Raw genomic sequence first — 17,042 nt, forward strand, 5'->3', positions numbered from 1 at the left:
CACTCTCCTGTTCACAGTGATTTACTGACTTAATTCATTAATTAAATATAAATTTATTACAAAAAGGAAAAACTGAAAATTCCACTAAAACTCTAAAAGATAAAGTAGAACTTAAATCGAAATCCTATTCCATTCAGTGAAAAACAAAACTAAATTACAACCAATTATACAAGGACTACCCCATGAGAATTATATATTGAAATTGAAATCCAATCATGATGCAAATCTCATGCCAACACTAAAAAACAATAATCATCAGGAGTATGCAGTTAAGCTTGCTTCAGATCCAACCCCTTAAGAGGGTCATTTTCTTTTAATTAAGACATAACAGAAAACATTTTCATTTCTTAAGGGAAACATAATAACAACTGAGACAGAAACTATAAAACCCTAAAGCCTATACCAGTTGTACATTAGAAAATAAACATAAAGATAAACATACGTCAAAACATAAAGCACATAAACTGAGCTGGAAGAGAAATAAATTCTATGTACCACAAAAAATTCTTTGGAAGCCAAACCCACTCTGTAGCAGATCTGAACACTGAATAGGGCAGGACAGAGAAAGAAAGAAAAGAGAAGTGATTGATTAGAAAGGAAAAATTTACCCTACTGACCTGGTCACTTAGTATTTAATCAATTATTGTCAACATCTCTAACTGCACACCAAAAAGACCTTGAAAGGGGAAAAGACAGTCCGTACTTTAGTCGCCATATTATATGACATGAAAATATGAGTTGCTGATCCCTTATGGCATTAAACAGAAATAACATCTGTGAACTACATGACAACGCTTGTGTTGCAATTATCCAAGATCACAATCCAACAAATTAGCCAAGGCATTCATTGACCAAAAGACATGCAACTACAAGTGTCCAGTACACAGAAATTGAGCTTTTGGATATATTCACACTAGGAATTATAATGCATGACTGATGTTCACCAAGGTGTAAGAACAGCAGGCATCTGGATAGCACATAAGCAGTCTTTGTTGTGTTTCGCTTGTGCAGACACTTGGGAAGACAAAGATAACTAAAATGTGCTCTACAGATACCCGTAGCAGATGCAAGCTTATCCATAGGTCATTTTCACCACCAGCATTATCTTTATATATCAAAAACTATGAAGCAACAAATACACCTCAAAACTCAAAACTCAAAACTCAACTCAGCCTTATTCCAACTAAATGGGATCGACAAAGAAAACAAATACACCAACTATAATTTAACTAGCATTATTGGTAATGTCAGTTTTTTGGTGGTTCTCTAACGGCTTTCTCTTGCTCGCTCTAACAGCTCTCTAGCCTTCGGCTCTTAGCCGCTACATCCCCAGTCCCCACCCTCTCAAGCAGTGACGAATAGGGATTCCCACTAGGTAAGTATACCTCCGATCCCTCTCGATCCCTCTCTCAAAAGTCGAATCTCTCTCTCCTCCCTCGATTATCTCTTGCACAACCTAGCCAGACCTCTCCTGATTCTCTCTCACTATTATTTATCCCAAGCCCCGATTTCCCCCCTCTCTCAACCTCCCTGCCCCCCCGCTTTGTGTCTCACTGATAACCCTCCCGATTCTCTGTCATTGATAACTACTCTCCTTTTCCGTTTTCTCCCTCTCACGACCTCTCTGCTCGGCCTTTGAGAAACTTCCCTAACCCTGCATCTGGAATTGATTTTAACCCAAAAAAAAAAAAAACCCTGCAATTGGTTGAATTCGAGACTTTGCTGCCAGATTTTCCCCACTATGATCTCCACCTGATTACCTCCTTGATAACTCTCACCAGCCCATATGATCTCCACCAGATTTTCCCCCGTATGATCTACACCAGATTTTCCCCTGTATGATCTCCACCTGATTATCTCCTTGATAATTCTCACCAGCCCTGATTATCTCTCCCACTCACAAAGAACCTCTCTGCCCCCTGACTCTATCTGGTCCACTTGTGATCCCCAAAATTCTTCACACTACAACCGTAATCGATTTTCAAAATGCTACCACCTGATTCTCTTTCTCCCTGGTAACTTCCCCTAAATTCAAGTACCCCCGATTTTCTCCTCCAGTCCTATCCCCAACAAACCAGCACTGAATCTCGTCCTATCCATATCCCCAACACTGATCCTAGAGCCCCACCTAGCCCCACCGCTATTATAGCCCTCGTTTGAGTAGCGCCAATCGGATCTGGTCTTCTCTAGTTTGCTCTGGCCTCCTATACAGTGTGCAGGTCGACATTGCTACTCCCTAGGGATCCAATATCCCGATTCTAAACCAGATTACTTGGTTCTGACAGGGGTTGGAGCCCTCAAGGTAGTAAGGGACTCCTCTCTCATTGATTTGTTTACTTGCTTGCTAACATGCCTACCCCTCCCACTCCCTTGCAGCGCTGCTTAAAATTGACATCCACAAAGCTTTTGACTCCATCAAATGGGAGTTCATCTCTAGAGTCTTCCTTCAGATGTCCTTCCCCTCTCTCTTTGTGCTCTGGATTCACTCCTATATCTCCACCTTCTTTTTTCTCTAGTCTTGGTCAATAGTAGCCCGACGGGTTTCTTCAACTCTTTTATGGTGCATCAGATAAGGTTGCCCCCTTTCCCCCTTTCTTTTGCTTGAGGTTCTTTCCAAATCTATCCAATCTTCCACTGACTAGCATCTCATCTCTCCTATTCCTAAATGCAAATCCCTTTTTCTCACCCATCTTGCCTTTGCTGATGGTCTTATGATCTTCTCTAAAGCTGACCTCGGATCCATCACATCCATTATGTCTTCTCTCCACCTCTTCCAAGAGCTCTTCGGTCTTCACATCAACCTCCTTAAATCCCGTTTCTTCCTCTCTGGGATCTCCGACTCTTCAAAAGCCCATCTCCTGGAGCTGACAGGCTTCTCTCTCAGTCATCTCCCTGTTAAGTACCTTGGATTGCCTCTTATTACTACTAGACTATTGGCCCATTATAGCACCCCAATGCATGACCTCATGAAAAAAATGTTGCACCTCTGGAAAGGGAAGCTGCTTTCTTATGTTGGTTGCCTTGAACTTGCCATATCAATGATTCAATCCATGTACCTCTATTGGTCTGGCATTTTTTCCCTCCCCAGCTCTGCCATCAAGGCAATTGAGTCCCTCCTTTGCTCTTTCCTCTGGAAAGGGGGTGATTTCTCCAAATTCCTTCACTAGCTGGGGAACTATGTGCCTTCCCAAATCAGAAGGTGGCCTTAGTCTTAGGAGAATCAGAGAAGTTAACAATATGGGGATTCTCAAACTCATTTGGAGGATTGTTTCAAAGCAAAAAAGCATTTGGGTTTCATGGGTTTACTCCTCTCTCCTTAAGACAGATTCTCTCTGGATTGTCTCCCATTCCATTGATGCTTCTTAGGTCTGACGTAATATTCACCGCACTAGACCCAAAGCCCTTGAGGCCATCCGTTACTCCATTGGAATGGTTCCTCAACCTCTTTATGTTTTGATCCCTAACACCCTCTAAGAGTCGTCCTTTCTGTTGTTAGCCCCAGATCTATCTACTCCTCGGGGTCTTGCTGGTCTGCCATGGTTGATATCATCCTCCGAGATGGTGTCTGGGACCACAGTTGTCATGGCGTCACCCAAGCGGCGATTTGACGTCCTGGCTGAAAAAGAAGTTCATGGCAGTGCTACGATTTACGTGACTCACAAATGGCGGTCGCCATTGGCTGATAGGCATCGCCATGACACCTCCATGGACACCAGGTCACGCTTGATTCACTAGGCAGTCGATTTTTTGTAAAATGCAGGGTGATTTTGATAGGGCTATGTTGTTTTTTGATGATTTGATGTTGCTTAATGTTGGATTTATATGTTATAGGGTATATTGTTGGCTTGTAGCATGCTAAATAAATTTAGAGAATAGGGGAAAAAAAATAGCATACTAAATAACTATAGAAAATAGAGAAAATAAAAAATGACAAATGGGCGATTTGACCGCCATGGCAACGCCATAATGGGCGATTCATCGCCAAATCGATTAGCCACCCCTCGACCGCCTTGGATCGATTTGACGCCGTGACAACTATGACTGGGACCCTCCCATTTCTCCCTCTCCCGTTGCAGACATTTGGCATTCTCTTCCACTTCTCCCGGCCACCGAGTAGGCACGATACTATTTCTTGGATGCCTTCTTCTTCTGGCTCATTTAACTCCGCCTTTGCTTGGCGCGCAATCTCCACATGGCGTAAGATCATTTGGTTTAAAGGCTACACCCCATGCCACAGCTTCACTGCTTGACGTGTAATCTCCAATTGCATTGCTACCTAGACTTTCCTAACCTCTCACCACATCCAGGTCTCTTCCTCTTGCTGACTTTGCTGGAATGGCACCAAAGATGTTAACCATCTTTTCTTCTCCTGCCCTTTCTCCTCCTCGGTCTGGAAGAAGGTTCTTAGTCGCTGCTGGCCATCGAGAAAAAGAGTGCTCCCTTTAAGTAGAGAATGGTTCTGGGTTGATATGACTTATGCTGGTTCACCATTTGTGACATTGTCGGAAAGCTTGCTTTCTTTGCCACCATCAACCATATCTGGATGGAAAGGAATCTTCGTAGATGGACCTCCAACTCTCGTTCTTTTGACAAGATTTGGAATGCCATCTATATTTTATGTCTCCTCCAAGATAATTTCTCACCGCTCCCGCCCTATTAGAAATACCCCAAGGAATAGACTCATTGTTGTATCATGGGGCATCCCCACTACCATTCTCTCCCCCTCCCACCCTTAGCTCCCCTTTGGTTTGTCGCCCTTGTGCTTAGTTTAGTCCTCCCCTCCTGGCTTCTCAGGCTTGTTCCTCCCCTTATTTTTATTCTCCTGTATATTCTTTCTTCCTTTGGCAATGAATTTATTTATTCATAAAAAAAATAAATAAATAAATAAAATAAAAAAAAGTGCCTACCCCTGTTGAGGCTTTAGTTTGATGTAGCATTTGTTTGTATCATTCTGGTCGACATTGGAATATTCTGTTTTCTTTCTACCATTTGTCTTGTATGATTTTCTTGTTCGTGATTGATTATTGTATATGTCAAATCTGGTTTGCCTTCTGTGTTGGTTGTAGTGTAACATCACATGTTCTTTATATATTTAGTTTGTTGTATATGTTTATATTTTGTTTGTCATTAGCTGGTTGCTATACATGTTGCTATTGGACGTGTCTATATCTTGATTTCAGCATCTATTGTGTTCACGTTGTATTTTAGTGAATGTGTGAGATGTGTATATTTTCATAGCCTTACTGTATCTGTTTGCTTATGCGCCTTATCATTTTCTCATTTTTTACCATTGATTGATATAGATGCCCTTTCCCTTGTAATTCTTTTGTATATACCTATCTATTACTTATATTTACTTCAATATATTGGTGCGTCAGGTAGGCAGCCGACACTTCATTATGTCCAACCAATCTCCTTTTGCATGGATCCTTTTGTTTTCTGATCTCTTTTGTGTCTTTTGTTATGTCACTTTGTCCTTCTTTCGCTGGGGCGTCCCCCATAAGCGACGTCCTGTATTGACGCCTGAATGCGGTGATAAGTAGTTAAGGGCATGTGAGAGGAAAGATTTCAGCCCAGAAGCGCAGGATTAGATTAACATCCTGGATCATTGGATCCTTAACCAGGAAGAGCTTGGAACTTATTGATGTTAGGAGGAGAAGGAAGATTAACATTGCATGTATTCAAGAGACTAGATGGAAAGGTCATAAAGCTAAGGCAATGGATGACTTCAAATTTTGGTATGCAGAAGATCAAAGTAACAGAAGCGGAGTTGGTATTGTAGTGGATGAAAATCTAAAGAATGATGTAGTGGATGTCAAAAGAATGGGAGAGGATTATATCTATCAAATTGATGTCGGAGAAAGAGGTTGTCAATATTGTTTGTGCCTATGCACCCCAAGTAGGATTGCATGAAAGTATCAAGAGTCAATTTTGGGATGACATGGATGATTGATATATAGTCTTAATCAAGATGAATCAACTATTATTGGAGGTGACTTGAATAAACATGTTGGGAGGGATCGTAGAGGATATGAAGGTATTTATGGAGGGTATGGCATTGGAGAGAAGAACGAGGAGGGGACCTCACTCCTGGACTTTGCGGTAGCCTATGATCTTCCCATTGTGAATACTTTCTTCACAAAAAGAGGGGAGCACTTAGTTACCTTCAAAAGTGGGAATCATGCAAGCCAGATAGATTTCTTCCTAATAAGAAGGGTAGACAAAAGGTTATGTAAGGACTGCAAGGTTATCCTTGGGAAGAGTTTAACCACCCAACGTACACTGGTGGTGTTGGATATGTATCTCAGAGCACAAATTTGTGGGAGGAACCTACGTACCCTAAGATGAGGTGGTGGAAATTAAAAGGTGAGCCCTTAAATACATTTTCGGATAAAGTGGTCAAACAAGGAAAGTGAGACTTCGAGGGAGACCAATGAGATTTGGAACAAGATGATGACTTGTGTTAAGCGGGTTGCCAGTCCTAGGGAAAGCAAAAGATAGTCGTCAGGCCCCTAGAGCGACGTGGTGGTGGAATGAAGAAGTCCAAGTAGCCATCAAGACAAAGAAAGTTTGTTTTAAGACATGGAAAAGAATTAAAGATGAGATGTATTTTGATGCACAAACAAAGCTAAGAGGATTTTAGGGATGGCTAGCACGAAAAAATATGAGGATATGTACATTAACCTAAATACAAAAGAAGGGAAAAAAGCTATATACAAGATAGCTAAAATGCGAGAATGGAAGAGTAGGGATTTCAACTAGGTGAGGTGTATCAAAGGTGATGATGGAAGAGTGTTGGTAAGGGATGAGGACATTGTGAAGAGATGGGATGCGTATATTAGTGCCCAACTAAATGGGGATACTCTGAGTAGGAATGACCCGGAAGATTGCTTTACTCATCAAGACTCCACACGTCATAAATATGTACGAAAGGTTAGGGTGGCAAAAGTTAAAGAAACCCTAAGAAAGATGAAAGCATGAAAGACACTGGGCTGAGATAAGATCATAATAAAAATTATGGAAAATGCTAAGAGCATGCGGGGTTGCTTGGTTAACAGGATTATGAAGATGCTAGATGATTGGAGGAGAAGCGTTGTGGTCCCGGTCTACAAAAATAAAGGGGAAATTCAGAGCTGTAACAACTATAGAAGCATAAAACTAATGAGTCATACTATGAAACTATGGGAGAAAGTTATTGATGCCCGCCTGAGAAGAGAAACTAAGATCTCAGAGAACCAATTTGGATTTATGCCATGTAGATCGACGATGGAGGCTACCTACCTATTGAGGAGGCTCATGGAAAGTTATAGAGTCCACAAAAAAGATCTCAATATGGTCTTTATTGACTTAGAAAAAGCTTAAAAAAGAGTTCCTAGAGATCTAATCCGGCATGTACTAGAAAAGATAAAAGGTTTCGAGTATGTATGTGGAGATATGGAAGGACATCTATGAGGGTGTGGTGATTATCGTGAGATCTATGGGAGGTCAAGACAAGGAATTCCCAATTATGATTCGGTTACATCAAGGTTTGGCCTTAAGCACCAATCTGTTTGCACTTATCATGGATGAGTTAACCAAGAGCATTCTAGACAAGGTCCCCTGGTGTATGCTCTTCGCCGATGACATCATTTTAGTGGATGAGACTAAAGCACGGATTAACATTAAATTGGAGCTATGAAGATCAACCTTGGAAACAAGTGGTTTTAAGATGAGTAGATCGAAAACTGAGTATATGATGTGCAATTTTAGCCACTCTATGATAGATAATGAAATGGTGAAAATTGAGGAGACAGAGATTCCACAAAGTAAGTACTTTAGACATCTGGGGGCAACCATAAGTAAAGAAGGTGACATGGAAGATGATGTTTCCCAGAGAATTAAAGGGGGATGGATGAAGCGAAGAGGTGCTTCTAGAATGTTGTGCGACCGGCGTATCCCTTTAAAGCTTAAGGGAAAATTCTACAAGACTGTTGTGTAAACAACCATGATATATGGGGCGGAATGTTGGGCAAGTAAGAAGTGTCATGTAGAGAATATATGTGTAGCTGAGATGAGGATGTTAAGATGTATGAGAGGCAAAAACTATGAAGGATAAAATAAGAAATGAACATATTAAAGCTGATTTGGGAGTTGCCCTGATCTTCAACAAACTTCGTGAAAGTCATCTGAGGTGGTCTTCGTGAAAGTCGTCTGAGGTGCTATGGCCATGTTCAAAGGAGGCATGAGGACGCACTAGTTAGGAGGAGTGATCTAACATAGATGGTAGGAGCTAAAAGATCTAGGGGCAAGACAGAGCCTATTGGAGGGCGAGGATCCACATAACTGGCCCCATTTAGCTGAGATTTTCTTGACTTGTTAGGCTGTTACCTCTTTCTGCTTACTCTCTTCGATCCACTTTCATCTTTCTTATCCTATCTCTAATCTCTTTTTTTTTTTCTTTTATTAAATGGATCTATGTAGCCAACCCCATTAAGTTGGGATAAGACTGATTTTGCTGTTATCGTTGTATTGGTAGTTACTGTAGATGGATATATTAGGGAAATCTAACATTACATGCAATGCAGCCAGCCATACCAAAATATATATATATATATATATATTGTGTACAATAAAGACACCATCATCGAATAGAACATGGGCAGGTGACACACAGATGCTTTAATTAATAAAAAGTGTACTATGTGGTCCTAGTGACTCTTATCATGTTAGGAGTCATTTTCCCAATATGAACTAATTTTCTTCCTAAACAACCATGTCAGTACATGTTCAGCATATTGATGTAATATAAAGAAAAGGTGGACTTTGTACCTTGTCCTTTTTACAGGAGTGATCTTCCATCAATCTCCATTCACTTCATCATCGAACTAATCCCACAGTTGGCCACTAAACCAAGACTGCCTACCCAACTTTAGCCTTGCCATCCACCAAGCTAGTGCCTTCATTGCCAGCAATGCTGTTAACTGCTTTACTGCTGGTCTTCTTTGGCCTCGATTTGTTAATATAGGGTCCACCTTTTGCAGGGTTAATTAATCTCTTGATAGCCTTTTCTGGCTTGAGCAAGCTCTCATCAGCAGAACTGCTTTTCATAGGTAAGCCAGTCAGCTTGGAGACAGTAACGTTCTCCTGGGGTTGTTCAATGTCCTCTGCAGTTAATCTGCCCTTCAATGTTCGTGATTTGGGTGAACCCTTCTCAGTGGTCTGTGAGGATGCATTTTCTTCAGTTTGGGTACCTGTTTGATGCTCCGTATTGGCCTTTTCTGGACTTGCTTCGGGAAGTAAAGCTCGGCGGCTTAGACGAAGTTGCCCTTTCTCATTTATCTGGATCATATGTCATATAACAAGAAAGAACATTATCAATAAAATTTCAAGAAGCATGGATGAGGACAATTTAGCGAAGCATGGATTGGGACAATTTAACGAGGAGGTTAACAGAAACAAGGACATTTCACAATCACCTTCTTGGAGTAATAGTGAACATTATCAATTAATCAAATGATTTTCATGGCCAGTTGAAAACCTAACTTATATGGTTGCAGGTAAAAATTAGTATAATCATTAGTCCATTACTGTTATATAGTTAGTGAACATCCGTATGTCCTGACAGCAAGTATCAGATCAACCAGAATACATTAAAGAAAAAACCTAACATTGTCCATCAATGCTAAGGAGAATGAAATTATTAAGGAGAACGGTATGCACAAGAGGCTTGGGTCAGGACAGAAGCTTCCTCTACCCTTTGGCATAATCATTGTACAAACCAGACAGGCAGGGAGGATGAAATCCTCCATTCCACATTCAAAAGTTCCAGCAATCAATCATATTAGAAATTCTCAGTTGTAACAAGAAGAATAAAAAGTGCCTACCTCAATAAGTTTGACATCAACAAGATCCCCAACTTTTACAACCTGCAATGAGAAATTGATGTAAACTTGAAACAGCAAGAACTCTATTGAACATATTTAGAACTTACATCTTCAGCCTTTGCCAGCCAATCGGTACTTAGTTCACTAATATGACAGAGTCCCTGCATAAGACTAAGAATGTGAAACCTCAAAGATGGAAAAAGATAAAATAGTCAAAGGAATTCTAAATACATGAAAAAATACATAAATGTGCACGGTTATTTATTTATTTATTTTTAGATGAATAAATAATGCATTAAAACAGGGGAAAGAATATACAAAGGAAGAGAGGGGGGAGGGGGGAGAGCACAGCTCAGAGGGCAGAAGCAGCAAACACAAAAGAAAGGGGAAGGACAAGGGGGGGGGGCAAAGCAAAAGCTAACCAGATGAAACTAAAACCTCATGAGAAGCTGAAAACAAGGCGGCCTAAGGGGGATACAAATCATCATGGGGGTGGTGGGAGGCTATGGAGGAGAGTCCCCAGGCAACAACAATGAGCCTGTTCCTTGGGGTGTTCCTTACCGGTTTTTGCTTAAGCGAAGCAAGTTTAGAGCGGACATCAAAATAGATGGCATTCCAAATCTGATCATAGGACCGAGATTTGGACATCCATCTATGGAGATTCTGCTCCATCCAAAGATGGTTGATAGTGGCAGAAAAGGCAAGCTTACCCGTTGTGCCACTAGAAAAGGTCATGTCACTCCAGATCCATTCCCGGTTGAAAGGCATAATGGGTCTCTAGGTAGGCCAACAATGGCTAACGACTTTCTTCCAGATGGAGAGGGGGCAGTTGAAGAAGAGATGGTTTGTGTCTTCATTGTTGTTCTAGCAGAGATAAGAAGGGGAGACTTGGATGTGGAGGTGGTTGAGGAAGGATTGGGTTGGGAGGCGATCAGTGAAGGCGCACCAAGTGGTGAAGCTTTGGCGTGGGATGTGTCCTTTAAATAAAATAACCTTATGCCAAGGGACAATAGGGGCAGAGGAACGAATGAGGTTCTAGGCAGATGTAGAGGAGAAAGGACCATCATAACATGGGATCCAGGAGATCTTGTTCTCCTGGTTCCCATGGAAGGAGGGGAGGGGGTGTAGTCGGCCCAGATATCAGAAAGGAAAGGGGAGCGAAGGGAAGACCAAGAGTCATTTGTGATGTTGGAGGAGATGGCATAAGGGCCATTGGTATGAGGAGAAGGATGTTTCTCCATACCTAGGATGCATCAAATGGAGGGGAGGCCATCCAAATGAAGTCCTTTTTAAGGTACGAGGAGTATCCCCAGTTGACCCAGATACTAGAGTGTTTGGAAGCAATTTTCCAGATGAGCTTAAGGGTGCTTGCTTTAATATAATCTTTGACTCTTCTTGGACCCAGGCTCCCCTCAGATTTTGGGAGACAAACAGAGGCTCATCTAAGGAGGTGGAGGAATTTGGATTGATCTGAGCCTTCCAAAGGAAGGCATAGAGAAAACACCCAACCAGTAGAGGTACATCAATTGAATCACAGATCTAGCAAGAATCAGGCAACCAACATAGGAAAGAAGCCTTCCTTTCTCGAGCTGGAGCCTTTTCCTCATGAGATCAAGTATGGGGGAACAGTGGTGGGCAGAAAGCTTGGCAGAGATGAGAGGGAGACCCAGGTATTTGACTGGCAAGGAACCAAGCAAGAAACCAGTAAGATGAAGGAGATATTCTTTGACCTAGTAAGAGACACCGGCAAGGAAGAGGCGAGACTTAGACAAGTTGATAGGGAAGCCAAAGAAAGATTCAAAAGAGTTAAGGAAGGAAATGATAGAGGAGATGGAAAGAGGATCAGCTTTGGAGAAGATCATGAGATCATCAGCAAAGGCAAGGTGAGTGAGGCCAATGGATTTGCATTTGGGGATGGAGTGATGAGATGGAGGTAAGTGGCAGATTGGATGGATCTAGAGAGGACTTCGAGAGCAGGCGAAGAGGAGGGGGGGAGAGAGGACAACCTTGCCTAATACCGACAGAAGAGGCAAAGTAGCCAGCCTGAGAACCGTTAACAAGAACAGAAAACATGGGTGTAGAGATGCATGAGTAGATCCAATGGATAAAGACCGGGGGAAAGGAAATTTGGCAAAGGACCCTAGAAATGAAATTTCAATTAATGGAATCAAAGGCTTCGTGAATGTCAATATTGAGGAGGGTAGCGACAGAGTGGGATTTCCGCTCAAAACCTCTAACCACCTCATGGCAGAGAATGATGTTATCTGCAATGCTTCTGCCAGCTATAAAAGTATATTGATTAGGGCTGACTAGAGAGTCCACAACCGATTGGATTCAGTTGGCAAGGATTTTTGCAATGAACTTGTAGAGGAGGTTACAAAGGTAAATGGGGCGAAATCCAACATGGAGGAGGCTCCCTCAAGCTTGGGGATGAGACAAAGAAAGGTTTGATTGACACTTTTGATCTGAGAGGAGTTAATAAAGAAGCTTTTGATAGCATGGATGAGATCCGATTTGATGATTTCCCAGTAGGAGGAGAAGAATCCCATACTAAAACCATTAGATCCAGGAGCCTTGTTGGCTTTGTGCGAGAGGTTAGTCGAGAGGCTTTCCTCTTCTGAGGGAATGGAGTAAAGGTTGGAGGCAAGGTTATCAGGGACGAATTTGTTAAGGTCGGCAGGGTACGCAGAGAGGGGGGGAGGGGAAGGGGAGGCATGGAAGAGTTCCGAAAGAAAGCGACAGTTTCAGATTTGTTCTCTTCGGGGTTGAGGAGGGTATCACCATTCCGAGAGGCGAGCAAGGGGATGGAGTTGGAATTTGATTTGGCTTTGAGAAAACGATGAAAGGAGTTGGAGTTGCCGAGCTCAAGCCATTTAATTTTAGAATTTTGGCGAAGGAAACTCTCTTCCTGGGCAAGGAGAGAGAAGAGGTCAAGGGCATCATGCTTTTTCCTCATTAGCAATGGAAGGATTGAGAGAATCTAATTGACGGGAGGAATGGACGGATCGAAGGTTTTCTTTGCTCAGGGAGACGTGGTTGGAGATGTCACTAAAGGTGGAACGATTCTAGGATTTGAGGGCAGACTTGACATTCCTGAGCTTTCTAGTGAAAGCAATAAGAGGAGAGGAAAAGGCTTGAATAGGTAGGCTCTATGCTTCACAAACAGTAAGGAGAAAATTTTGGTGAAGGGTCCACAAGTCAAAGAATTTGAAAGGTTTAAGACCAAAGGATATGTAGGGGTACACATTGAGGGAGATAGGGGAGTGGTCAAAGATGTTGGGGAGATCAAAGATAGCATGGAAAGAAGGAAAAGAGGTTATCCAAGATTCATTGACCAAGACCATATCAAGTTTACTAGCAACTCTGCCAGAATTGGATCTATGGTTGTGCTAAGTGAAGTTTGCGCCGGACCATCTGAGGTCATGCATGCCAATTTTTTCAATCCAATCGTTGAAGGAGCTCACCACCAATGAGTCGACGAGAGCTCCTCCCGACTTTTCAGCACTGAATTTGACAACATTAAAGTCTCCAGCAAGCCCCCACGGGAGCAAGCCAGTGTTGGGGGCAAAGGACCGGAGGTCGGACCAAAGATCCTCTTTATCCGAGGCACAATTGAGGGCGTAGATAATAGAGAGGAAGAAAAAATTGGAACTGGACAGATCAAAGATAGAAAGATGCATGGATTGGGGGTTGAGGAGAGGGAGAAGACATTGAGCTTAGTAGGGTTCCAAAGGATCCAAATACGGCCGTTGGGGTGGAGGGAGAAGTTGGAGATGGAGGACCAGGAAGGAGCAATGAGGTTAAGGATGCAGGGGGCATTGGCCTCAGAGACTTTGGTTTCCAGGAGGCAACACAGGTCAGTTTTGGAAGAGCGGATGAGGGTTTCTAAGATAAGACTACTTGACCCAGGAATTAATACCTCAGATGTTCCAAATGGTCTAGGGGATCATTTTGACCGAGAGAGGCGTGACAACAGGGGCTCAAAGGAGCCAGGGGACGGGAAGAAGGTTTCTTCCTTCGGTGATATTCCTTGAGGGAGTAGGGAAGAGGGGAACCACAGGGCAGGGGGTTGGAGAAGACAGGTTTGTTGATGTTGAGGCAAGAAGAGGTTGGGTTAGAGGGGGGCTTTTCTTTTTGGTGGATTTAGAGGTGTTGTCGAACATAGACCGAATGGAGAAGTACTTAGCGACCAAAATTCTATGGAAGATGGTAGCAGCAGAATAGGGAGTGACAAGAAACTTTGGAGGGGTGAATTTTCCATCTTGGTGACATCAGTTTCCTTCAAGTGCACCATAGACGGTTAACTTTCCTTTCCAGTAGGGAGGCAGAGGTGCCAGGAGGGTAGGTAGAAAGGGCATCCTGAGAAGGGAGGCTTTCAGAAACCCCAGGCATCATAATCTTCTCTAGAGGAGAGGAGGTGGCGGAAGTAAACGTGGTAATGTTGCCCTCCGGGGCAGTTGACAGAGTGTCATCAATGGGAGTAACATGAGCAGCGATCGTGGGCAGTAGGGGAGGAGCCCAGAGTTCAGGAGGCGATGTTTGTAGTGGCCGCTGGGGAGCAATTCTCAAAAATTCCAAAGAAGTAGCTGTGGGAGTCTTAGAGGGAGAGACAAATGTAGAATCTGCAGTAGGAGGAGGCTCTTGCAAAAGGGGGGAATAGTGGCGATGCCTAGATCAGGTGAAGACAAAGTGGCAGCAACAGGCATAAGGAGACCAGCAACAGACGAGGAAGCAACCGAGGGAGAAGCGATGCTAGATGGATGCCGGCCAGCAGTGGAGGAATGTCTAGCGGAAGGCCAGAGTTGAGAGGGGGAGTCATCAGCTACCATAGATGTCTGGTTGACGAGGGCATAGATGGTAGGTTGACGGAGAGCCAAAGGAAGCAGGAAAGTGGCAGCGAGCGCAAGAGGCGAACAAACGAAAGGAGTCGCAAGGGCGATAGTCGGCAAAGCAAAGTAGTGATCGAAGTACCTGCAGAAGATAAGAGAGGGGGGAGGGGGGAGGGGGTAAGGAAACTCTCGATAGGTTAGGACGAAGACCCAGGAGGATATCCAGGTCGAAGTTCTTGGGTGTGGAAATGGGCGGGTTTATGGGGGATGGGTGGTTTAAGGAAGATGGGTTTCGTAATAGGTAAGGAGGGTGTGCATGAGTGGGCCAAAGATGATGAGCTTTTTTAGGCATAGTCGAGTGAGTGGGCTTTAGGGTTAAGGAGGGAGAGGAGATGGGTTGGGCAAGAGAGGTGGGCCATGTAGGATGAGGTGAGGTAGGTTCCACGTCAAAAGGAGGGTGGAGAGGGGGAAAGGTTGTGGAAGAGTTTAGAGACTCAACGAGCAAGGTTACCTCAGAAGGTTTGGAGTCAAGGGCCGGCAGAGAAAGGGGGACTTGGCAGGAGGAAGAAGGGGAGGAGAGAGGAAGATTTGTAAGGTGATCGGTGACAAAATGTTGGCAAGGAATAGTGATAAGACGAGGGGACAAGTTGGGGGAAGGCTGAGAGGACATCTCACCCTCTTCGCTGTCAGACGAAGAAGAGGAAAGCAGATCATCGAATCTGTTTAGCCCAATGGACAAAGGGGAAAGGTCGGAGGGAACAACGAACGTAGGTCTAGCAGAGGGATCCTCGAGATTTTCTGGGATAGCCATCCAGCTATGGTGCCAGTGGTTGCACTTGGTCTTTCTCCCATGGTCAGGTAAGTGAGTGATTTACTCAGTGCTAAGGGAGCTTCAACAATGATACGGCCTTCATCAATGGCAGTAGAAATTTTGGGAGCACAAGCTAAAGTTTGGTGGCCAAATGAGCAACAAATAGTGCAATAATGTGGGAGCCATTCATAATGAGCAGATAGCTCTTCGTCACCATTACTCTTTGCCTTTGAGTATAAGGATCAATCACACACTGGGTCAGATTTTGTGGGCAGTATCTTCTTGTTCCCGGCCCACCATCCATACATGCCAATGCCAGTTCCAGTTCCACCGGCACCATCAAGGAGCAATGGCTCTCGATTAAGGTCCTCATGGTTCAGAGATATATACTCTAGACCTCCAGTACATTGATGTTTCCATTTATAGGGCTATTGTGGAATGTGGAGGACTTCAAACATTTCTTCTGCTATACTATGACATGGCTAGCTTTTATGATATATGCAGAGGATAACTTGATTCGGCATTAACAACATTCTAGTGGTTTCGATCCAGCCCTAGGACTCTAGGATCAGCATGGGGGTGACATTGATTGTATTGTATTATTGTTGACTTGGATATATTTGACTCTTTGTAAAAAACCATGTATGACGAAATGGTTTATAATTTGATGTTGAATCATTCCAAATACAAATTTAAGTTGTTTTACTTGAATTATATATGTTCTACCACTAAATATTGTGTTAAATTATATATTAGTCCCAAGATTGTCTACTCTGGTCTTAATCGTTTTGCTACTCTCTCCATCATCCTCAACAATGGTTGGGCTCCTCCCCCTTCCCCCTTCCCCCTTAGCTGACGCTTGGTCCTCTCTCGCCCCTCGCCTCTTCCCCCTGGCTAGAGAGGAAGAGAGAATTCTATCCTTTGGAATCCTTCCCCCTCCAGCTTGTTTAGTTCCAAGTTCCAACAAAGTCCCTCTTATTCGTGCCTCAAAGTCCTTTGGTTTAAAGGCAATATTCTTTGCCACAGCTTCACTGCTTGGCGAGCTATCTCCAACTGCATCCTTACGCAGTCCTTCCTCATCCACCGTCACACTCAGGTTCTTCCTATATGCTGCCTGTGTTGGAATAGAACTGAAGATGTTGACCACCTCATCTCTTGTCCCTTCTACTCCACCATCTGCCAAAAAGTCCTTAGTCGTTGTTGGCCTACTAGCACAAGAATGGATCTGGGTAGATATGACCTTTCCTGACCCCACCATTTGTGACATTGTTGGAAAGCTCAAACTTTGTGCCACCATTAACCAACTCTCGATGGAGCAAAACCTTTGTGGATGGGGGTCCAATTCCTTCTTATGATAAGATTTGGAATGCCATCTACTTTGACGTCAGCTCTAAGCTTGCTTCCCTCCCACATCGTAGGGTTAGAGACACCCCAAGGAACAGGCTCATTGTTGTCTCCTAGGCCTCCACCTACTATCATATCCCCCACTTCCACCCCTTCATGGATTGTATCCCCTTGTTGCTTTCCCCCTTCCCCCCC

The 17,042-nt window shown here is 43.4% G+C and overlaps 1 protein-coding gene across 1 annotated transcript in view; it reads right to left on the reverse strand.

Moving 5' to 3' along the window:
* The window catches only part of LOC122064956 (probable polyribonucleotide nucleotidyltransferase 1, chloroplastic), a 60,148-nt gene that overhangs the window by 2,737 nt on the left and 40,369 nt on the right, over window positions 1-17,042 (reverse strand). The window contains exons 10-12 of the mRNA XM_042628738.1: window positions 9,971-10,024; window positions 9,864-9,905; window positions 8,809-9,318 (exon numbers count right to left, since the gene is read on the reverse strand). Coding sequence (XP_042484672.1) covers window positions 8,899-9,318; window positions 9,864-9,905; window positions 9,971-10,024 — 516 coding nt within the window. The 3' untranslated portion in view covers window positions 8,809-8,898. The remainder of the gene's footprint in view (window positions 1-8,808; window positions 9,319-9,863; window positions 9,906-9,970; window positions 10,025-17,042) is intronic.

This window comes from Macadamia integrifolia, unplaced genomic scaffold (assembly GCF_013358625.1).
Source record: "Macadamia integrifolia cultivar HAES 741 unplaced genomic scaffold, SCU_Mint_v3 scaffold1839, whole genome shotgun sequence".
Classification (NCBI taxonomy): Eukaryota; Viridiplantae; Streptophyta; class Magnoliopsida; order Proteales; family Proteaceae; genus Macadamia; species Macadamia integrifolia.